This window comes from Pocillopora damicornis, chromosome 8, assembly GCF_964200805.1.
Source record: "Pocillopora damicornis chromosome 8, jaPocDami1.2, whole genome shotgun sequence".
NCBI lineage: Eukaryota > Metazoa > Cnidaria > Anthozoa > Scleractinia > Pocilloporidae > Pocillopora > Pocillopora damicornis.
Window position 1 is genome coordinate 722,134 of NC_142677.1, and position 23,845 is coordinate 745,978.

At 35.4% G+C, this 23,845-nt stretch overlaps 3 protein-coding genes and 1 long non-coding RNA gene across 5 annotated transcripts; 1 reads left to right on the top strand and 3 right to left on the bottom strand.

Moving 5' to 3' along the window:
• Window positions 1–52: 52 nt before the first annotated feature.
• On the bottom strand, window positions 53–3,678 carry LOC149040827 (uncharacterized). Of its 2 annotated transcripts, XR_016179286.1 has the most exons (6): window positions 3,540–3,678; window positions 3,273–3,370; window positions 2,827–2,933; window positions 1,792–1,910; window positions 1,030–1,248; window positions 53–278 (listed from the first exon to the last, which is right to left on the bottom strand). It is a non-coding gene; the product is annotated as an uncharacterized LOC149040827 (long non-coding RNA). The 2 variants fall into 2 exon arrangements; XR_016179287.1 differs by lacking the exons at window positions 2,827–2,933; window positions 3,273–3,370 and having other exon boundaries at window positions 3,540–3,562.
• A 1,292-nt stretch (window positions 3,679–4,970) lies between these two features.
• Window positions 4,971–7,694, bottom strand: LOC113680709 (uncharacterized). Its single transcript, XM_027197752.2, has 3 exons — window positions 7,232–7,694; window positions 5,927–6,152; window positions 4,971–5,208 (listed from the first exon to the last, which is right to left on the bottom strand). The coding sequence occupies exons 1-3, from the start codon at window positions 7,336–7,338 to the stop codon at window positions 5,128–5,130; spliced, it is 414 nt and encodes a 137-aa protein (XP_027053553.2). The 5' UTR covers window positions 7,339–7,694; the 3' UTR covers window positions 4,971–5,127.
• A 3,645-nt stretch (window positions 7,695–11,339) lies between these two features.
• Window positions 11,340–15,027, bottom strand: LOC113680670 (uncharacterized). The gene is made up of 3 exons (XM_089180733.1): window positions 14,467–15,027; window positions 12,254–12,519; window positions 11,340–11,748 (listed from the first exon to the last, which is right to left on the bottom strand). The coding sequence occupies exons 2-3, from the start codon at window positions 12,473–12,475 to the stop codon at window positions 11,659–11,661; spliced, it is 312 nt and encodes a 103-aa protein (XP_089036859.1). The 5' UTR covers window positions 12,476–12,519; window positions 14,467–15,027; the 3' UTR covers window positions 11,340–11,658.
• Window positions 15,028–15,746: 719 nt separating this feature from the next.
• On the top strand, window positions 15,747–21,211 carry LOC149040828 (uncharacterized). The gene is made up of 4 exons (XM_089180734.1): window positions 15,747–15,972; window positions 16,155–16,219; window positions 18,026–19,586; window positions 20,834–21,211. Exons 3-4 carry the CDS (start codon window positions 19,401–19,403, stop codon window positions 20,888–20,890), a joined length of 243 nt encoding a protein of 80 aa, XP_089036860.1. The 5' UTR covers window positions 15,747–15,972; window positions 16,155–16,219; window positions 18,026–19,400; the 3' UTR covers window positions 20,891–21,211.
• The last annotated feature ends 2,634 nt before the right edge of the window (window positions 21,212–23,845 follow it).

The window sequence follows — 23,845 nt, forward strand, 5'->3', positions numbered from 1 at the left end:
GTGAGAAAACGTTAGATAACTTAGGATAAGTGGTTGAGTCATTTAAGAGACGTTTCTTTAGTGTAAGAATAATTATTTATTGCATTATAGGTTATTTCACTTGTGCGTTTTTAGATACACCAGTCTTGTGATAAGACCCAACCTTTCCATATTTAGTATTCTAGTAATAAGTTGCTTCTTCGCGTGTTCGTGGACTTAATTGCTTCTTCTCCGAACGGTGGGTAAGCCCCGTAAATACGCTTTTTGTTCAACTGTTCCAACCATGATCTTTTGTTATACTGTGTTCAACAGAAAAACATGCATCTTGTATTAATTATTTGTAATGGCTGCATTACAAAGAATGAAGAGGTCTGTAACAGGGGCGCAAAACATGATTACATAATTATCTATTCTTCCCTGTGTCTTGGGATAGGTGGTCACCCTGTTCCTGCTTTTTACGGGATGGTCCGTCCTATAGGTGTTCACTTGTCAGGCTTCAAATGAGAGGGATTTCAAGAGTTGACGCTCATGAAAGGACAGGGGAATGTGTTTTTGGGAATTGTAAAGAGGCGTTTGAGGGTCTCATGTTACAGTATAATCCCGTAGTAACATCAGAGGAGAAGAAATAGCGCTAGTGGCGAGAGCACTCAACTGCCATTTATTGCTGTGATCCGCCAATCATGGGTTGAGTTAATTGTTGGTTTATGTCTTAGTTCGGATGGTTTTCTAACCCTAATCTCAAACCCCTCCCCTCCCCCCCCAAGGAACCAACACCCCAAGTTGAATGTCGAATCAAAAGAATGGACAAGAAAAACAACCACTGAACTATCCCTCGCTAAATTCGATTTACTTATATCGTTCTTATTCTTCAAATGGGATGCATGGGTTACTTGTGAAAGGACTACCATTTTAAATTGTAATTTTGGAAAATGGAATTTGAATCTGTCAAAATTCATGAAAATATTTAGGGTATTGAGAAGTTTGACCTCGGGAGAAGGGGAAAAGCATTCCCGTGTAGCCTTTCTCTTAGGGCATAAACGCTTCAGTTACCCTGCTGCAGCCATAAAGGGACATTCCACATATCCGCTTCCGTGCCTGTCCTTGTTTGCTTTCTCTCGCTAAAAGGTTCTCCACAGATAGTGCACTATCATCGACATGGAAGATTGGCGAACCTCTGACAGCAACAGACACCAACGACAGAGCAGCTATTGTAAATAACAACGCGATTGAAACTTGCATTTTCTAGTTCTTTCGTCTTGGCGTTTGTTACTGCAAGAGGAAAGAGGTCAAGATGTATGAAGACTTCCGTTACACGCATTTTTTCAAATGTCATCGAATGAAACTACTTTTTTTTTTTTTGCGGCTTACCTCTTCTTATCAAGGTTGACTGAAACAATAACCAGTCGTCAAAGAGAGAGAAACTTAAAGGGCCCCGATAGTTGAAAAAAAATAATTATAAAAATAGAAAAGGGGCTTGATCTGAATCATAAACAGTCAATTTTTTACGTAACTGTACATCACTGCATTCGCAAAGACGCGCATCTCACAACGGATTTGTCGTTTAGAACCTTCCATATTAACCGATTTTACTCTCCTCAAAGACGTAAAGAACAGATTCTATTATTTTCTCTTTCCTTAGAAGCTTTTTCATTTTCTTTCATTCGTATTTTGCGACTATAGCTTAGTTGTTTTGTCTAGTACGACAATAAGACTGCTTTATGTCATTAGCTTTGTAAAGGTCTTTCGAGACCCTTTTTTTTAACGACGCAATGCTGCATATCGACCTATACACTAAGTTTTTACTATACTCACCTCTCAGTAGTGAAGTAAGACGCCGGTCGTTGTCTGCCAAGTCCTCATGAGGTTCGACCTTTTTGTCAGTGGTGTTCCGGCTTTTTTAATGCGCTCTTCACTGATAAGCTTTTCTTCGTCTTACGAAAAAAAGACTCGAACAATAAGGACCCTCCCATTCCATTTTCGCCAGGGACTCTTACATACTGCGATCGAAGTAACTTTTATTTAAAAAACTTTTTAATGAGGAGTTTCGCAAAGTCCATTGTTATTAAACCTTCGCATTGTTCGCAGAAATAATAGAAATTGACGTCTCGCAAAAACTATCGCTAACAAGTCTTCGTAGGCGTTTGATCAGCGTCATGTTATATCGTTAGATTACTAAAAGAAAAGAGAAAGCTAAAAAGTATGTCTCTTAAAATGTTTCTATTCTATGTTCAAATTAAACGTGAAAACCTCTCCCAGCTGAAAAAGGTCTTCAGTGAAATCCTTCGGTTGTATCTAGAAAAAGTAATTTTGTAAAACGATTTTAACCACAAACCGAAAAATCAACTTCATAGCTTAACAGCTGGAAGACCTTTTTACCTTCATCACACTAAGAAACCAGTTTGCAAGTATGATTTTCTCTCTTTACAGTGGGAAGAAATTGAAATTTAAAATCATTTCACATAATTTATGCAGTGTAGTCAAAACAATGAGTGATATGTACCTCCATTTTCTCATTTTCGATTTAATTGTGGCATGGTTTTTAGAGAAATTAGTTCTCTCTTCGGTGATAGATTGACAAAAAATCATGAAAACTCTCCATTTCTTATTCTACGCTGCTTAATTGCCTTTCAACAAAAAAGTGCCAGTGCCGCAAATTAGAAGAAATTTTTTTTTTTAAACATTAAGGAAGACCATGGATACCTCGTTTGTATGTTTTATACACTGAACAATTTTTTTTAATCGAGAAAGTGTTATCTAGACTAAAAAAAAAAAAAAAAAAAAACAATTTTATGATAAAAACAATTTTTCTCGAACGAGCGAGTCTCAGAAACGGACTACATTTCTTACCTGAGATCTTGTATTTCACCTCTTATAAATCTTTGTTTCCTTAGAATTCATGTTTTTCTCTGCCTCCCTTGACCGTTTTATTTCGGTTCAGTTGAAAAACAAAAATACTGTCAAAAGCGAAAATTGTTTAGTAATTTACAGTCAAATTGTGCATCTTTTACAATTCTCCCAACAGAGGCCACTATAAACATCAATTGTATTTCTAGAAAGAGGCTCTCAAATCGTCAAAATTAATTTGGTTCTGTTTGCTATTTAGTTTCGTAAATATTTTGACCGCATTTTTGCAGTTCAGTTTCTCTCGATAGCCCTTCAATTATCTTGGTCTTGATCATTAGTAATCACTTATCCTTTCGCAAACATATCCAAACAGAACTTCTACCCATTGAGTTGAATCAGGAATAAGCGATCTGCAAGGAAAGATTTTCTTATGGTGTAAAGTCACTCACTTCTTTTATTGGGCAAGACTGGCTTCTTTTTTATGTCCTCCAATTTTCCGCAAAGTCATCAAACGTGAAGGAAAAATACCTCTCTCTGTGACTGGAAACTAAGAAATATTTGTCTTCCTAAAATAATTATTGTAATAGTTTCCTGATGAAAAGAGAATGTAGAGCTTTTTTTTTTAACTCGAAGTTATTATAACACTTGGTTCTAACTTCAGCGTTATTTCTTCGAAATAAGAAACATGTAAGAAGTTTATAGAAAACGAGAGATACCTTATTTAAGAGTTTCTTCTCGCATGCTTCGTGTCTGGATAAACGCACAACTAACGCCCGAACTAACTGTTTCAAGGCAATTTCAACACAGTAGTTTGAATATCCTTTGAAGAGGACTCCCTTTACTCGGCTTCGATGCTTACATTTATCTCATTAAGGAATATGAAGGATGCATGCGCTAAAGAATTTGATTACACGTTTCTTCTAGCTAAATGTATGTTACAATGGTGATTTTAAATGTTGCACTTTCCTACAGTCAACCCTGACTTGTAGAAAACAATTAAATAAGTATGTTAGAGATTTTCAGCCCTGAATAAAGATTCAATCGCACTGAAAAACCACGCAGATGTTGATCCTTCTAGCAACAAAATCGAGGCATTCCGTGTAAGGCGGGATACAAGATTCTCAGCGTTTTTTCTTCGGCAAATGGGAGTCGAATTTTGCTGCCCAAACTCAGAAAATTCGGTTACGTCTTTGAAAACGCCCATGCTTTCGTGCTGCATATTTTTTTTTTAATGAAAATTTGTTGACGTTTTCGTATTTCCGATTAAAAGAGGGCGTGAGAAATCAAGAATCTGTCAAGGCAAATGCATTTAGCGAGGTCTTATTTAAAATAAAAATGCATGCATTCGCAATCTCGTTATAGATGTTAAATTTCAGAAAGTGTAAGGCTACTTCCACTAAGTGATCACAGCTGTCGTTACTTCAAGTTTATTTACAAGGAAATCGAATTAGAAATTTCATCTGTAAAATTCCGTAACATATTCACTTTGCCCTCTTCGATGGATGCTGTTGACATGAAATCGATATGCATCTTTGAAAATCTCTTTTCAGGAGTATTTGAACAAAAAGGATCATGGTGCCGTGCGTTCCGAGCTTTGATGAAAAGCGATGGCTGAAATGCTTGGAAACCTTGAAGTTAATGACAGTTTTTGTTTCACATTACTCAATTTGACTCATTACTCGAATTTAATGCGAATATCAAAGATACAACCCTCTTTTCAATTAAGAAAATTAAAAATATCGTTGTTAAGACCAAATGAGAGATGAACGATCTGATCGACCATCATGATATCTGACTATCGTTGATGCTGGGAGGAGTTTTTAAAAGACCCTTCATTTGTAATTGTGGCTGGAAGTAGAGTTGTTTAGGGAATATATGTAAAGTAAGATTTCAATTCCGTTGCATGGTGTTGATACAATCAACTTTTTACAACTACGTTATCTTCAAGGTTATTCCCATCAGTGCTTAAGCTATCTATGAAGTTTAATACTCTCGAGTTCCGAGTCATTTTAGTGGTTACTTCTGAAAATGAACAATCCTATATGCGGCTGTTTTCATCTCGAAAAAACAAAGACTTTCTTCCTCTAAAAAGGAGGAATATTCACATCACCTCTTGAATATATTCAACACACGCTGAGCTACTAATATTGATTTCTAAATATTTTAATGCTTTTAAAAATAACAAGTTATTAACTATAAGCCTTAACTCAAGAATATTAAATATAGATAGTATTATTCATATTTTCGTGAGTGTTTGAAGGTGAGCGATCAATTTTGATCCCAGTTGTTTGCCGTTCTTCGCTATCAACGTCTCTGCGCGAAGGTACGATCTTCATGATCGCGCATGTTGCGAAGTGGAGGCATCCATGACTTTTTTCTGCGTTTCTGTTTTAAAAATAGGAAAGAAATTATAGATATATCATATAAGATCGTTGCTACAAAATACCAGACTTTCTTGTCTTCTTTCCCCCCCCCTCTCTCTCTCTTTCACCCTCCCCTCCTCCCCTCACCTCCACCTCACATTTCACCTACGTAATACGATTCGCAGCACTGTTTCCGAAAATCTTGCTTGTTCAAGGTTAGCAGATTTTTTTGGACGTTTTGTCATGGTATCGTATATTCCCTATACAAGGTTTTACCCAGTTATGACAAGATAAGAATTGTCATTTACATGGATTTCGACCACCAAGTATGCGAGTAAGGCCGAAGGTGCTGCTGGGACTTCAGACCTTCGGATTCGTGTGGTTTCATTCAAAACATGCTGGGTTAATTCAGCACCGCAGTTAAGCACAAGTGCCAAAAATTCATATCTCTTTCAGGGGTCTCACCAAGATCCAATGACCGACACTCTACCGCCGCCTAGAAGACTTTCACCGCCGTTTGTTCAGCATGCGAGCAGGCTTTCGGGCCTTGCGGCCCTTTTCTAAGTACAGCCGAATTTCACACCATCGGCGGCCGCCGAAGGAAAAAGTTGTCGAAACCTTGACTTTATATAAGACCCAGGCTCTTCTGTAGTTCAGGACAGTGCCAGTCAAGCCTAAGTATCAAACAATTCAATGGAGTATTATTTCGTAAACAATTAGCATATATCTTTGCTTCTCACCCCATTTTTTTTTCTGCAGCCGTAATACGACATGCCACAAAGATTATTGCCCCGTTTGAGTTGCATGAATCGCTTAGCTGCTAAAGATCTGAGGTCCATTGTAGGGAAGTCGTCAGTACTTGATAGATCTGAAGACGCTGCGACATCATGGATGAAGATGGAAAGAACGACGACTGTGAGTAATAATGCATGTAAAAGTTGCATTTTGTTGATAAGCTCTTGCTTCCTGTTTTAATAGAAAAAAGTTTATGAAAATCCATTAGGTACAGTTCCATCGTATTCACTTTTTTGCATGTCAGATTATGTTACCCTCTCTGATCGAGTAGCTATCTATAATTGCTATCTATAAGTTCTCTTTGATAAAATATAACATCTTTTCACCACACTTGTTATCACATTTATTCATTACTAACGTTGACTATTTGTAAAGAAGTGCGAAGCTGATAGAAACGAGAGCAAGTAAATGGAATCAGTACAACGTACATGAGGGGATTAGATGTTCTTCAAATCTTCTCATTAAAAAGTTTTCAAATAACATCCAACACCTATATTTCATGGTTGTATCATAGAAGGTTCACAAAAAACCTAAAAAATTTGAAATACTCACCTATTTCGTCGAAGCCACTTTTGGTAATGAAGACAGAAAATTTAGTTCATGCTTAATTAATGACTCAAATAATCCTAAACATTTGTTTTGGCTTAAATATAATCATAAAAAAAACAAGAAATAAATAAGATAGAAAAAAAAATTGAGAATAGGAGAGAAAAATGAAGTTTTACAGCTATAACTTATTACTAACGAGAAGCTACGAGAATACTCAAGGTACTTTTAATAAGTTACCTTTAAATTCAGTTACTGAGTGTTAAAGTAATGAGGTGAGATGCAGTTGTTTGCATAAATGAAGCTTTGAAAATTTAAATGAATAAATCCAAATTTAAGAAAATGCAGTTTATTTAAATTTTTTATTATCCCTGACAATTTTAAAGTTACCGTTGCTTTCGTTCGGCGCTTGTTAATTTTGGTGATAAAAACCTCAACATATATACAATAAATATATATATATATATATATATATATATATATATATACATATATGTATCATATAAACATATCATATATATGCATATATAGCTTCGCTCTTTCAGAGTATCCAAACAAATTTTCAACGAGAAAAATTATCACTGACCGAGACAAATATACATATTCGTGTTTCGAGTTATCTTAGGAGGCAAAATGAAATGAAATTTCTCATTAGAAACAACCTTTCCATGCAAAAATATTAAAATGTCGCGTTTTAGGCTTACCTTTTGAACAGAGCGTGTGCTTTACTGGTGCACACGATAGAAATGATGTCTTCTACGTAAAGTAGCAGGTTCTTGGTTGTGTATATCTGCTTATGAAGTCTTCGCATTTATAGAGTGTTTACAATGAGCTCCCACCCATCCAATTTCCGCCGAAAACTCCTTAATTCACTACACTTGGAATAACTTTTGTTCTTCCATTTCCTTTTGGCGTCGCTCTGTTTAAACATTATGACAGCTATGGACTCGTTAACGTTGGCCTTGTCCAAAGTGGCAATTAAAAAGAAGAAACTTGCTATTCCGGAATGAATTACTATTATTGCTTGTTGCTTAATGGACTTCTTTAGAAAGACAAACCATGAACCTGGTAGTTTCGCAATCCTATGACAAACTATAAACTGACATTTTCGTCATCTTAACTTCAAATTAATTCTTCCGAAGGATTTTCCGCATCAGTCCCCTATTCTATGATTGGAATCACAGTTTATCGTGATTTCCAAACGTTATCTCGCGGGTAACCTATAAAAGTTACTTTCATCACCTGCACTCTTCTCATTCTTCATCGATCAAAATTTACTACATAACCTGGATGTAATATTTTTCTTTCAGACATCCCTCTACACGAGAATATTACGATTTAAGTTGCAAAAACTACTCAGTTTTCTTTGAAGTAGAAGTCGTTTTTACGAAAGGTATTCTTTGGGTTGAATTTGCTACAGAAAAAGGATTACAGAGCCCATGATGATAATATCTTTTTTTTATGCACCAGACGCCATGAATTTTTGTTTAAATTTTGAACTACAACAAAATTAATAAACAAGGACAGAATACTTGCAGCAATAACTTGAAGACTAGGAAATAATCATTAAACTATCTGCCAGTTCTTTAAGTTCCGGCCTCTTCCGTTTGAAAAATGAAACAGCTTTTAGCAATTGAAAAGCATGTGTCGTGCTCTAATAGAAGATATTAAAACCCAATTTAACAGTGTTTGCTTAAAGTAAAGTTCTTTTCCTTTAAATCTTCACTTGGGTTTGTCGTTAGCCCACGCTATATATATATATGTCTTCTCAATTAAAGTTTCTCTGAGTTTGTCTTTTTACAATTGCATTTGACACTTCCCGACAAAGAAGCTTTCAAGAGATATGTCGTGCACAATTCAAAGAGAAATCTGGAAAACTGAATAAATTCCTTATTTTAGATCCTGCGCCAGACGATAATCTTTTATTTATATGTCGCAACTTTTGTGTTAACAAAAAACTGGTACACCATATCTTACTTTCACGAAGAGTTCAATTTCTGATGGAAAAGTGCTCAAAAATATATTCGGAATGATGAGTGATTTATTGATTTTGTTACATGGTTAGAAATCAAGCAATAAGGTAAATTTTGATGTTAATTTTCAATTTATATAACAAAAACAGTTCATAACTTCTAACTCTGCCTATATTACGGTCTTTTACTCGAAAATCCATCAGAGTCACATCGAAGATATGGTGATGTAATTTGACTGAAATCCCTTGATCTAATATTCTAGTAAAAGTGCGAAGCGTTTATAGCTGTTTCTTTTTTTTTTTGCGTGGGTAAGGACTCAAACCATTATTTTCTTTACTAATAACCATTTGCTAAAGAGAAAAAACTTTTCAAAACACAACGATTGTTACATGTATTATGGCCTGAGGGTCCTTTAGCGATACGAGACTAATAAGCTTTTGAATTGACTGTTATTGTCAAATTACCTAACAAGAATTCATTAAGTACGTTACGTTTGTTTTAGAAAAATGTCCTATATGCCTCAGAAATAGCTTGAAAAGGTTTAAACGATGTTTTTGGAAACATTTCTTAAAGCTTTTTTAATGTACCGTACGTCTGTGTTTTCTTTTTTCATTCTTTTTCCCATATTCTTTGTTTTCATTGTTATAGTTTAAGAAAACACTAGTTATGTTTAATCCCTTAACAACGACTCCTTCTGTTAATTTAGATGGAGATAAATTAAGTTCGTGACGCATTTTCCAAAGACTTTCTATAGCTTGAAAGCGTTGTTGGATGTCTTCTGCGAATATGAAAAATCTAAATAATCGCATTCGCGCATCTTTTTAGGTTTTTTAAAAGTAGCGATACCATACTATACTTACAAGACGACCACCCTTCCTGAACAAGTACTTAACAGCTTTATGTCTCTGTCATTGTAAAGACTTCTGCAGCTTCTTCGCACAAGAGCATCAGTTATCCTCTTAACAAAATTATGACTGGATGTATTCCTCCATATGCTATGATCGGATGTGTTTCCTGCATATATCATGTTCAGCTTTCAATTGATGAAAATTATTGTAAAAAAATGTTCTCTGCTTTTTTATTTTTAATCAAAATTTTTTTTTCAATTTTCGATGCAAGGTTTATAGGCGTTAACGAAGTTGTCTTCTGAGAGCGAGGAAGTATAAACACATATAAACAGCAAAGCGGCGCGCACATGAACAATTATGACTTACTTGCATTATATAGGATTGTTGTTAGCCTATCCAGCTTGATAGTTCTTAAACAATCAAAATTCTAGAAGAATCGCATTCAAATTGTCCGGGAGTTTTAGGATAACATTTCATCGTTTCTGAAGAGAAACATAAATACTGATTATATTGTCGAAAAGGTTGAGAATGAAGCTTGTTTTAAATTAATAGGGTAAGAATACCTATATTTTCCACAGAGCGAAACGCTGACGACGGTTTCAATCATTTTAGGACGTCGTCACGCTCGTAGGCACCTCAGATAGTTCTGATTGGTTTATAAATTCGAAAGCCATTCGGTTTTTACGACGATTTATAAATGTGAAAACGAGGCTTGGTTTTTTGTCTTAAATAATTAAATTTTGTGCTTAACTTCTTCATTTTCCCTCGTGAGTATTAAAATGATAAAAATACGACTCTAAGCAAACTTTGCAAAATGAAAACCAGATGTCCAAGAACCTATGTCAAGCCTCTTCTTAGTGATAAATAATAAATGATAGTTTGTTTTACGGTGGAAGTGTAAACTGCAGGATATCAATTGTCTTTGTGACAAAGAAGCCGTATCCTGATGAAATATTTGACTTCTCTGATGTAGAAGATTTTCTCTATGGAAAAGCTCTGGCTCTAATGAAACCATGCAACAATATTTTATTACTAATTTAAATTTATGTGGTTATTTGAGTATTATGATAATAATATGACCACCTCATTGAAGGACAACTCTGGCGTCAATTTTTTTCCATTTTTTTAATTTGTCTTGTCCAAACTATCGTTGCAAGAGATTCAATGCAGAGGTAATGTTCTGTGGACATCAGGGTTTGTATCGATGTAACGCTTTCTGCTAAGTTTCTGGAGGACGAATCCATATTGCCAAACATAGACTTTCGACATGAATTTTAATCTCCGTTTGCATTGACCGCCAAGAGTAGATTTTTAATTATCACCCGGTTTGAAGAGGAAGCCTCATCATTGTGTCATTCATGCGGCTTTCCGTTGAAATTTGTGTCTGTCAAATTGTAGGCAATGTCAAATATCGACATTCGAGGGTAGAATTTAGTTTCAAACGACTTGACAATTGATCGCGATTTTTTTGTTCGAAAAAAGTCAATACAAAGGTCATTTTGTGATTGACACTCACCGCAAATGCTGAACGTGTTCCCTGTAGAAACAAATAAAAAATTCTACAATAGACAATACTCTATGTTATCTCCCCGAGGCAGGATATCAATTTTACAAAATAAGGAAAGCAGTTTGCGACATTTCATGACAAAATTGACTCTTGAAAAAAAAATTCCAGTTTTGATCACAATACCGTTATTTCCGTGAGCATTTTGATGGGCTGCAATTCTTCTCTGGATTCAAATTTAGAGAGATGATGTGACGTTGATACTTCGGCTTTCGACTGGTCCAAATTTTTAGTCCAAGTTTCTGAAAAGACCAATTGCACGCATCCAATGTTGGACATCCCTTGCGTAGTAGGAATATGCCGACAATGCAAAAAAGGAGTAAGATTTTCATCATCTAAGTATCCTTATCTCGAATAAAATAATCTTGCAATTGATTTGTGAATTTGGCCGAAATAGAAACACGAAAAGTAACAAAGAACTTTCGTGTATTTTCTCTATCATTATTTTATTCCTGTTCTATCATTGGTCTATAATAGTTGATATACCAATAATAAAATAAAATAATTGAAAAAATTATAATTAAAAGAATCATTATTATATCCTTTTCCTATACATTTACGAAACATTGCATGGAAAAGTGATGAGGGCTAATTTCTTTATACATTGCACGATTCAGTTCACAATTTTTAACTAGGCGTGGTTACCTACACCATGCCAAATAATGTGATCAAGATGATTGCTTCAATATTACTACATTTCGCTCTAAATGAATATTTCTAATGTTGTGAAGGTATATCATGACGCATTACTCTTCAGTTATCCAGTCGTTAAACAAGGCATCCATATCATCGGGTACAAATGAGCTGGATGATGTTGATTGCTGAGCTATTCCATTCTATAAAAAGAATTAATTCACAAGGTTGATTGCTGAGCTATTCCACTCTACAAAAAGAATTAATTCACTCGGTTGATTGCTGAGCTATTCCATTCTATAAAAATAATTAATTCACACGGTTGATTGCTGAGCTATTCCACTCTATAAAAAGAAGTAAGGTTGTATCATTCACCCTTTCCTTGCTGAGTTTCACCTAGCCTAAATTGATGAAGTTGAATTCAAAATTTTTAAGTGATTGGAAGAGAAAAGGCAACAAGCTTTATTTTCATCTCGGAAGTTGGAGTTTCATTTTTGCGAGCCGATTTTGCAGAATGGTGTAAAAAAATTGTCTTTGATTTGATTATTCATAAATTCCTAAACAGTAAAGAAAATATCACATGAAAATTCTGTTAAGAGTTTTTCTTCTCTTGTTGTTTTATATTTCTCGCAAAAAAGGGCGGCGAACCAGTGAAAGATTAAAGCAGCAACTCGAAGTTAAAATTGTCGCGTTCTCTAATTATCTCACCCTCTTGTCCCAATAACTCCGCTTTCCACGGCTTTTACACTTCCTCAAGTTCCAGGTAAATCCACAGGGCTTACGCTTTCGTCTCTTTTCGATAGCATCTCTTAATTCTCGAATTTCTCTGTCCAGTACTTGAGAGATTTCGGACGCCTCACTGTAGTGTAAGGTGTGCAAGAAAAGTACCACTACAAGAACACTCAGGACGAGCAGCGAAACTTTCATCATAGTAGCTTTTATCAACCCACTGGAATGTGAATGAGAAAAGCGTCCTTGTTGTCGAGCATGAAGAAAACAAAATAATAATCTATTAACTCAATACAAGATACAACCTTCGATAATTTAATCAAGAAACCGCACTTTCTATCGCACTGATAGAAAGTCGGTCTATTGCTTTTACTAGATAAACTTAAAAACAAATTACAGTGTTTCAATTTTCTATGGCTTTACCGGTGCAGCAAACGATAGGCTTTTTACCAATCAGGGATTTCTAAGTATCTCAGTTTTTTTACAACAAGTATTTGGCACTGCATTTCTTGAGTAATAGCGGAGACGGGAATTACAAGTGGAAAGCGAAGGAGGAGGACGATGAAGCTGTAAAGAACTACCTCGTGAGGGACCAGAAAGGCAATCTTTTTAAAACGTTATCCAAACGGAATCATGAAAATAGGGGATTCAAACATCGATCTTTTCCACCAAAGGGCGTGCTTAGAGGCAGAAGATTAATGAAATACGATAATTGTTGCAAGAGCTGAGGGATCTTAATTAAGGATAGCGAAGAAGTCCTGAATAGGGGAAAATATGTGAAATGTCAAATTCTTTTCATAAAGGCATAGAATGATTTCGATTGAAAACTACACTTGGACGAACCAAAGAGGATGGCGAAGGGGGTGGGGGGGGGGGGGATATGGGACAGTAAAAAATACAACACACGACAACCGTTCCTATGCTAAATCTAAGAGGAATGATAACGTGAATAAGTGTTGCCAGCTCCATAGTGCGTGACTAGGTCTACCTGCCTTTCAGAAAAAAATGCAGCATCTTACTAAAATCTTCCGTAGGAAAAATCGCACACGTCTCGCCATTTGATGCAGTATGCACGGTTAAGTGAGTAGCACGGAGTTTGAAACCGGCCTTAAGAGAAATATAAGCGATGTCTATATTCAGCTGTCTTTTGCTTTGCAGCAAAAATCCCTTGGCACCCTTCCGACTGATATGAAAATTGATAACAAAAACTTCAGATCTTCTCTCGGTGAAACAAGAATACGTTTATGAAGAATGATGGTAAGGCAAAGAAAACTGCTAAAGTTTCAACTCCCAAACGCTTTCGTTTGAGATGGTGAATATTTTTTTGGGATGCAGAGACAATGATAGTGATTAAAAATTTACAAAAGATAACAAAAACAAAACTACTGCAAGCCTCGGTATTTCTTAGTCACAAATTCGGAAGAAATCAGTCTTTCCAAAAGCTGTTTGTTCAGTCCCACACATTGTTATGAATTAATTTGCGGTTCATTTCGTGGGAAATTGACTTTCATAGGCTTCATAAAATTTGTTTTCATTGTCGCTTTTTTAGCTTGAGTAGGAGTTACCTGACAGTAAGATATACAACAGCACTTAGTTTCATTTACAAGATACATCGAGATTCTTCCTTTCGTGTTTAATACGATATCTATCGCCATGTCACTTAGAGGTATTCGAAGTCTTGCGGTTTCATTAGCGCTGATTCCGAATTCTAATTAAGTTTTACAAGTGGATCCTCTGTTTTTCTTTGTTTTTTTGGCAAAATGTTTTGGTAAGCACAACCACTGTTTGCCGTTAACAAAGCAGGATAAATTTAGTAGAGAAATCATGCTCGTAGCTTTCAAAAATACTCACTCGGCTGCAAAGCTTGGCCTAAGAAAACCTGCCTTGACCAAAAAATTATTCAATTACTTTGTGATCCCAAAAATCTTACGCCCTAAATTTTCTTCCTTTTGTGTAGCAATTTTAGTCGTCAGACAAATACTCCGTTGTTGAATGGAGCAAAACCCAGGTATTGACCCTCCGTGTGCATTTTTCTGTCTATTGCTTTCCAAGAAATCAATTTGAAAAAGGGCGGACCTTCTAATAGCCATGATCTTCTCTTCAATGATCAATTCCTCAAATTAAACGACTTGCACAGATGAAGCAAAAAGTGACAATGACAAACGTCGTACGATAAATTTGTCTACACTCACCTTGCTTAGCGTTACCTGGAAAAAGTGTCTTCGTTCCTGATTCTCCCCAACGATGGCCAACGCTGAGTTCCAAATTTTTAATTTATAAACAGTGCCGTTTTCCTTGCCTATCTTCTTTTAAAGTGGTTGCGTAGATAACCAAACGCCTGCGTACTTGTGATGGAACCAATGAACGTCTTGATGGTTTAAGTTTGGAAAACGCATCTTCGGTTTAACTAAGGTTGATGGTTTTCGTAATATTCATCCATTCGAAATAATGAAATATTGCAATTAAACAACTTCAGGCCAAGTAAGAACAATTAGTACTTTGCAACCTATGTATAAATTTTCTCATCGATACAAATACGGCTTCAATTGGAAATTATTTCCATTGGCAATTTTTAACAAATTAGATTATTTTGGACTTTTGGACTTCTTTTCCCTCGAAAAAAATTCTCAGATTTATCGAATTTGTCAAGATTTGTAAAATCGTGGACTCGAAAAAAATGACGAATTCCAATTAGCCTAGCAAATTACTAAAATGATTTTTACCCGTTGTGTTAAATCTTTGGTCTCCCAGCATCCAATGATAATACAGTTTTACTTCTTGGGATCTTCTGGATTATATTCACAGATAGTGGAAGATAATGAAGAAGACAATATTTGCGGGGAATAATGAGAAAACTTGCATAATTATTCAAGTAGTCAGCGTTGATTACGCTGTTAAATAGCAGTAATTTTACGCCAAAGGTTTTTTTATTCAAAGTCCACATTAATTTCATTATTTTCTTTTTATACCATGCGATTGGGTGTAACGTATTAGTTCTGTTCATGTCGAAATATTCTATCGTTACGATCTTTATTTGGATGTTTTTTTCTAGTAGAAGTTTTGCTATCTTTCGTTTGTTGATAATAACTTTACGTTTGAGCTATGACGTCAAAATCAGACAGATTTAAACCACAAAACTTTTTCCCGTCTCATAGTTATCATGGTCTCCCTTTTAGTTCCATTACTGTGATAAATTTCAAATAATTGTTAACTCTTTGTTGAAATGTAATACAGAGAGAGAAAGAGAGAGAGAGAAAACAGAATCCTCATGAAAATTTATCTGGTCGCTGCTTTTTTATACGATATGAGATAATTTGTCGTATCAGCAGGAATGTACATGAAGTATTTGAAGAAATTTTTGGAAAAGTGTATCTTTGGAAAACTTCCGGTATTGGAAAATATTTCTTTGAGTTTTACGATTAACATGCAAAGTAATTTGCAAAATTAAAAGGTCGAAGTCTGTTTCTCTCTATTTTTTTGTCGATACAGTTATCATTTCGATCACTTTTAGAAAGGAAACTCACATCTGTGAGGTTTTGTAATCTGAATTGCAGCTCTTCGGTCGTTTTCAAGAAGCACTGGTTAGAAATATCACAAACATCTGGCATAGGGTTTGCCCATTGATGTTTTTTATTTCGATACAAAGTTTGTTTAGCTCCTGATTTTGAATTACTTTTCAACAGCTCTTTTTCAGATGGGTACGCGATTTTCACAAGTAACTTTGATTACCACATTTTTAGTTATTTTCAAGGTCACTTAATCTCGCCAAAAAGCTGAAAGACATGAACAGGGGACTTTCATTTCGCTATTTGTCAAAAAGGAAATGATTCATTAGTATTTAGTCCCCCCAAAAAATCCAACTTTTGATTTTTGACTGCAGAATCTTAATGAATAACAGACCTTCGAAGGAGGAGAGAAAACCAGCAGGATCGTTTTGGACCGAGTGTAGGTTATCAAATTTCTCATTTTTCTCTTTGTTTTTTGTTTTATGTTTGGAATCTTGGTAATCGCGAATTTAAAGACCCATGAGAGTGAGTTAAAATTAAGGAAATGAGTTCATGGTTGAAATTTTTCAAGAAAAAGTAATATCATGGCAATGCAAGGCATAATAATCTTAAAATAGGGAAAAGTATGGTTTCTTCAGGTTGCTCTTAATTTATCAAATTTGACTGTGATGCGTTTATGGCTAGATTTTGACCGGGTCTATTCAACAGTAAGAATTTGATGTAAAATCTTCAAAGCACTGTTATGAGTAATTATATAGCTTGGATCTAGCGTCATTTCATTCGTGAAATATGAACATCATTTTTAGTTTCGGCTTTAATCTGTGTATGCCGTTTTAGTACCATTTAAAAGTTGTGCTTAGAAGAACGTTCCTCAAACATTTCTTACCTATGCATCACCATTTTTAAGAGAGATAGATTGCTATATAACCTTTTGCTCTGCTGTAGTTTGTACGCATTTTTAGCCTGCAGATAACAAATTCTGGAAGGGAGAAAAAACAGCAAGTAAGGGAAAAATGAGATACTAGACAATGTAGGTTCTACTGAATAGCTTGCTTAAATGATATTGTCAGCACTTCAAGATTCATTCAATAGCTAGCTAATAATGACCTTTCGCCCCCAACCCGTTCTTTCTTGTAATATATTTTTTAATAGAACTTCTCAAAGTGAGAAATTTGAACCCCTCCTGGGTGTTTTTAAATGGATTCTGAAAGGTGGGCGTTTTAGCTCTCCTGGAACATTTATACAATAAGTATAGTTAGATAAAAAGAAAATCTGAAATTTTCAATCTGTAAGAAAAATTCTAGGCTTGTGAAGGAGGAGAAAGAAAGTGAATCGATGCTAAGCTCGCATTTTTTTGATTTGATTTAATCCATTCCAAGTGGAATTAAAGGCTCTAAGCTTTCAGTCAAAAATTATCTTTATATTAAAGCGATGTGATGCAAGGAGGGATTCTAAGTTTAATGTTTTAGGTTTGTGAAGCTATTGTTTCGCTCCTACGCACGCTAGTGCCGCGTTTAAAATTGTTCCTTTAGAAAGTGGACTCTCTATCTTTTTCAAACAGGAAAAACAATTTTGCAATCTTTAAAAATGTTTCGTAAGCACTTTATCTAGAATTTTTTTCAACAAAAAGAAAAGAAAAGTGTTGAGGAAAAAATTAGTGAGGAAGGAACAAAGAAAAGAGGAAAAACAGACAAAAGCAGAGAAAAAAGGAAATAAAAAAGAATTGATCAAAGAGACGATGAAAAATGGAAAAAAGAGCGAAAATACAGATAAGGAGTGAGGAAGGGAAGGAAAGTTAAAGGAATGTATTAGAAATACTGTCTTTTTTGATCAGCTATTGGATATTCCTCTCGTGAATTAGAATAATAAAAAAATCCCTCCATAAATTAGTGGAAATTATTTGGAAATAATTTAAGTTTTGAAAGTTATATTTATAGTCTGATCGAGGTATTCACCTTTGAAATCAAAACATACTGTGGTAAGGTATTTTTGGAAAAAACCTGACGATGTTTTTCTTTTTTGATGAATTCTCTCCTTGACGTTACTGTTGATAAGTAATTAATCATCCCAAACGTTTAGAAGCCGCTTCCCTCTCTAAACAACTAAACTGATCTTTATCTCGTTATCTTCGTTGGAAATAAGTGGTTTTTTTTTTAACTTTCTTGGTTGGCAAACTACTTTTTACTTCATTAAATCGGAAACGATTGGATCTTTTATTTTTCCTTCTTTTTTTTTTTTTTAACAGGAAGCCTTATTCTAGAGAAAAAGTTCTTATACCTGCACTTCATTACACTCACGAATTTTGCGATGCGGTCTGCCTTTGAGTCGGACATATGGGGCTGAAACGTTATAAAGTATTTCAGAGCCGGATCTGAACTTTTCTTTGGCAATACAAATGATTCATTAATCGAGGTCTTTTTTTTAATTTTCAATGAAGTTTAAAGTCAAATTATACATTTGCAAACACCACCTATGGCTACTGGTGAATACAAAAACTATGCTCTTTACATTCGTTGTAATTATGTAAATAGCCCCGATCAATAATGCAGTTTTGTAAACATTTACCGGCTCGAATTGTTTTCGCCCTTTGAAGTTGGCAAAAAGAAACTTGAGAATAAGTTGACGTCATTTTCAAAATTTCCCAGTTGACAATATGTCAGTTCCGATTATTTGAGCGGTGTGCATTGCACCTTATTTACCTTCTGAAGAATATGTTCCTAAAGTTCTCGAAGTTTACAGAGGGATAATACCTCTTTTTACATTTCGAGAAGGAAATTCTCTCTACTCAGGTCTTTCCACCTCAGTTCATTATAGCACACAAAGGGCGTCAGGATGAAATAATAAGCTAAGAGTGATGAAGATATTAATGTTTCGAACGTACTTGATAACTCGTTTCAAATCCGAGAACGAAATCAAGGTCACCGCTTTAGCAGCTGAATTACCATGTTCAATTGGCGCTCTTAAATCCTTATAAACGACATAATAAAACAAGATGTGTTTCCTCAAGCGAGAGTAGTAAGCACCCTTTTGCTTTTTTCTTCCCTTTCTAAATCTTATTGCGGTGAATGTATTCATATTTAGCGGAAATGAAACATTTTTATTACCGTTAACCTTAGTTACAAGTTGTATATAAAAAGAAAGATTGATCACTTGGTCTTGAACTTCTAACAATTAATATAAAGTAGAACTTGAAATAGATGAAAGGGCGTCTGGGAATTAAACTTTCGACAAACAAACACGAGAAGCCAAAAATATCTCTTAATAATGTTTTTAAATCATTTCCACTTAAATTCCACCTTGGGTATTCCTCGCTTTTGCCGCGGTCGGCAGATCTTGAAAATAAAAGACAAATCAACAGAAATACCAGATAGTTCTTAATTTTAAGGTTTTTGTTTTTATTTCTCAAAATTCGCTTGATTGCTTTCATTTAAAGACACGTTGGACCGAGCAATCGTGAATACTCTCTAACCAAAACAAAATAGATCATAGAGAACGCCCACACAAAACTGAAACGTTATAGCGGCGATTTTCTAACATATAAAAGGCACATGATAGTGCAAGTTCCAAGCCCGTGCAAAAGAAATACATCAAAATAGTTCCGCTTTGAAGAATTGAAAAAAATGTCGGTCATGCTCGTCTTCCTCTTCGCCATGATGATTTTCCCTTCGCTGGCCTTGGATGAGACAAACGGAAAGGAACATAAAGAAGATGCTGAGTTTCAAACCTTTCATCGCCGACCCAAACCATCCTGCATATGTGGTGTAACCTCAGTGAAATGCTGCCGGAGGAAAAGAATGTTTTCAAAGGTTAGTTTCGGATCCCAGAATGATATTGTGATGGTAGTGTGAGGACTTATATCCCTATGAGGTTTCTTAATTATTCCTAATTTGGAATAATTTTTCTTCTTTATTTTTTTTCTTCGTAAATTGCCCTTTATGCTAAAGCAAATATGAAAGAAACCCTCCTAAAACTAGATGTATAGCTTCCATATCCCATATAACTTCTATTTTCCTCCCGTTACTCAATTTTTCTGCGAATAGATTTTATTTAAAGAGATATTCGAAAAGCTAACTTCTGTTCTCCGACTTACTATAGATATTAAAGGCAGACAATTAATTTGCTGGTCAGTCTAAATCGGGGATTAAATTCCAAGCAACCACTTCAAATGCTGAGTTGCAGTGTTCTTCTTAACCAAAAGGCTTTTTCTTACCTTGAAAAAATAATTCGCTTACCGAGTTGCCATGCATTTGTTATATAACATTAATGTGATCAGCAGACTGTGAAAGTTTAATGCGATATATTATTTGAAACCCCAATATTTCAAGATTTAAGGGTTGCCGAGACACAAATTTCTTTTTTAAATTTTCTCGTCTCTTTAAATGGCCAGTTTATCACTTGGAAAATATTACAATCAAGGTTACGTGTCCGTCTCCCTCTTAATTTGACTGAAACGTTCACAGATAATACTCTCAGACTCAATGAAAATTTCGATCCCAGAGATACAGCAATATGTGTTCATTCTCTGTGCCATGGAGATTTCCCAAAAAAATATGACAACTTGTAATGATCACGAGCTTCATCTCTGTTCCATACCTTTACCGAAATATCGTTCTAAATGTAGGAGCTATTGGAGAGTCTTGATGATTCCGAAACTTTAATTCCACTTGAGAAATTCTGCGAGATCTTCCATCGTCGGATTAAATTTTCCAAGATTATTTGCCTATTCCTAACCTGTTCCTTATCCAGCTGAAATCATAATAGTTTTGGCCTTGCAGATCGAGTGGAAACGTTACACGAAGTTTCCAAATTTGTCAGAAAATGGATCAAAAATGTGACTATGGCTCTGGTGAAGGAAGCTAATGGTATAGATCGGGAATGGAAGGTTACGAAAGTAACATTTTGCTTGCACAATAACTATGAAATTCCCAAAAACGTATTAGCGCAACTGTTCATGAGCATCTAGATTGATATTCTTAGGCACTTCTTCTCTTTTCACTTGACTGAAAAATAATTTGATAAATAAGTATTTCATCATTTTGTTTTCTTTTTATAGATGGGGTATAGTGAGCTTAATGCTTATGCCAAGAATGAAGGACAACTTCGGGAATAAAGAGTATACAACTCATAATGCGGACGTCAAAGATGGCTCTTGATGACACTGTTTTCATACCAATTTGGAAAATGAGTTATTTCAGGAGAGCATAAAATTAAAAACAGTTACGGCATGCTTACAATTAATTTTCAGCTATTTTTGTTAATCGGCGGAAAAATAAAGGTTTTAAAGGAATAGTTTTCGTGCGAGTTCGCTGAATGCACGCGGGCCTAATAGCACAGATATGATATACACTTTGATCGAAATAAAATACTGTTTGGCCCTTTTATTTATTATTTTAGCTTTAGCTTCACCATTAAAATAATACTGACAACATCACAGGTTTGTGACTGATGATGATCATTAACTGGCGTGGTACGTATATATGAAACCACCGTTTACCTTTGCTACGACATTTATTTGCAAAAAAACAATCAGAGCTATGTTGGATTCTTGTAAACGATGCTACTTATATCACTGGCAAAGAATAACAATACCCCCCAACCTCTCTAAAAGTCTCATCAAACCTCTATTTGCACTTCAAGAAACCAAAGCCGCCACTCGTAATTGAGAAATCATGGCCGCCATTTTTATTGTTTTGATACCCAACATGGCTGCTGTGACGTCATGTGATAACAACACATAACGACGTCCACAATGTCTCACCAAATGGGATGTAAATATTCGTGTGCGTATGGCAATGGTGTCGATGTGCGTTCAGGTAAGTAGACTTAAGAAGCATTGAGCTTTCAAAAAAAAAACTCTTATACGATAGAAAGGTACTCAGAGATGGAAAACATTTTGTAGATATAACAACAGATTAGCCTTTACCAACTGCGGGAAAATATATGGCAGCTAAGGGGAATTTCCCATCATGTCTGGCTTGTAAAAAGATCTTGAATAGTCCAACTTACGAAGTCAGCAGGTGCTTCCATAGCAATCCCTTGCAATCCAAAACATGAAGCGTGCCAATTCAGAGGATCCTAATAGAAAATGTACGCCTCTTCTTGTCACTGACCTCCCACTACGACAAAGCCTCTGGTGCATATTGTTACCTCAAAAGACACTGACGTAGTTTAAGAGCTAGATGTAATCTATATGCCACCATTTTGTTGTGATTTTCATCCCGGTTTATATTTTTTCTTCACCTGTTCAAAGGTATTGCATTCTTACTATCAATAGGAGCTTGAACGATCCTTATTTTATTGAAGCTGGTGACGTACAAAAATAAATGACGTAGACGGATCTTTGGCACGTATTGTGTTCTTCGCTACAGGTTTTTATGAAAATTTCCACTCACTGTGATTATTTGGAGTATCCTATGATTTCGATTGAAATATCTCTATTAAAGTTTCCTTTTTTAAATTCCGTTTGAAAAACTTTCGGTTTCCAGAGGTTACTAATCAGGAGTTTTCCACCTCACATGCATTCCACGGCAAACATTTTAAAAAGAAAAATTTATTTGGCTTCTCGATTTTTTTTTTGTATATTTGAAATGGAAAGGGCACAAATGTTTCAAAAAATGGAGATGACTTTTTGCTCATCATAAAGAGCAATTTTATTATCTTTTTAAATAGTTTTTACCTGCGGAAGTTTGTGTTATTTCACTCGGTTTTCATTATGCTTGTCTGTAAATCACTGTTGCTTTGACAGAAGAGGTAATTATTGCGCTGTAGAAGAGATTCTCTCATTTGATGAATGAGTCATTTTATTCATCCTAGAGAACATAGCGACATATTGTTCCTTAAAATAAAGTAAGGTCTGATACAAGATACACTGAATTTAGCGTTTTTTAATTCTTCCCAAGCAATAGTCAATCGGAAATTTTGCAACAACCACAATCCATGCTTGAAATCAAATGTAATCAAATACACCTTCGGGCTCCTTCATCAGTAGATTAGCAACCACGCTCTCTATAATTTTTTTTTTCATTTGTGTCAAGTGTTTTCGTAAGTTCGTTTTCAAATAATATTCAGAAATATTAACGAGAGGTATTTCCTCAGTTCTTTGAGAGATGCGAAACTGGGCCAGTTTCGGTTAATCTTTGTGGAATTAACATCTCTGAGCCGATATGTTGGAGACAGTATCAGCATTGATCCAGATTTCACTGCCACGACAACCTTAAGACTTTGCACACAATAAAAAAGGGCATTCAGTGCCTATCCGGTTTTCCACCAACGCAGTCCTGACCGGATTTACTTTTCTCTGCTCCTTTCCGCTCAGGGGTTCAGTCAACGATACTTCGTGGAGAAAGCTGTGTCTTTTTATCCAGTCGAACTTTCATTAACGGCCATCCCTTTTGATTCTCCAGGTATTCAGTCCACTCCTTTTCTCCTCGTTTCACTTCTTTGCAACTTCCCCCTTGCCACAACTGCAAAGGCCACTGGATAGCGTCCCGACCGACTTCTAAATTATCCTCTGGGTACCCTTTTTTCTTAGTGGTAAGCAGAGAGAAACTTTGTTTGGGATGTGTTTCTCTAGCTGTTAGAATGTTTCACCTGATTACTACACGCCTATCAAAAAAGGTTTTAAAAAAACGAAAGAATAGAAGAAAGGAGAACGAAAGAAGGAACGAACAAAAGAACGAACTTGGCAAAATGATCTTCGCTTGAAAATCAAGGACTATGACCGAATTTAACTACTACATATCACAGAATGTACTGGTCGGGATATTTCAATCTTCCCAATCGCTTTCGACGATATGTTTACACCTTTTGGGAAAATTGTGGATGAACTTCATCAGAAGTTGTACAACTGGCAGCCTGAAATGTTCCTCCCTCAAAAAGGGATTGGCTGTTTACATCCCTTGTTCCGAGAAGCTAATTCAAACTTGAAAATGAAAGGAGAATTTGCCGCCTGAAACTATTCATTGAAAAATGATTGGTTATGTCGTTCTAAATAGCTTCATTAAACGAAAAAAATTACAAAATTAGCCCCTAACCTCTTGGATTTATCGTTAGTCGCCCTTTCGTA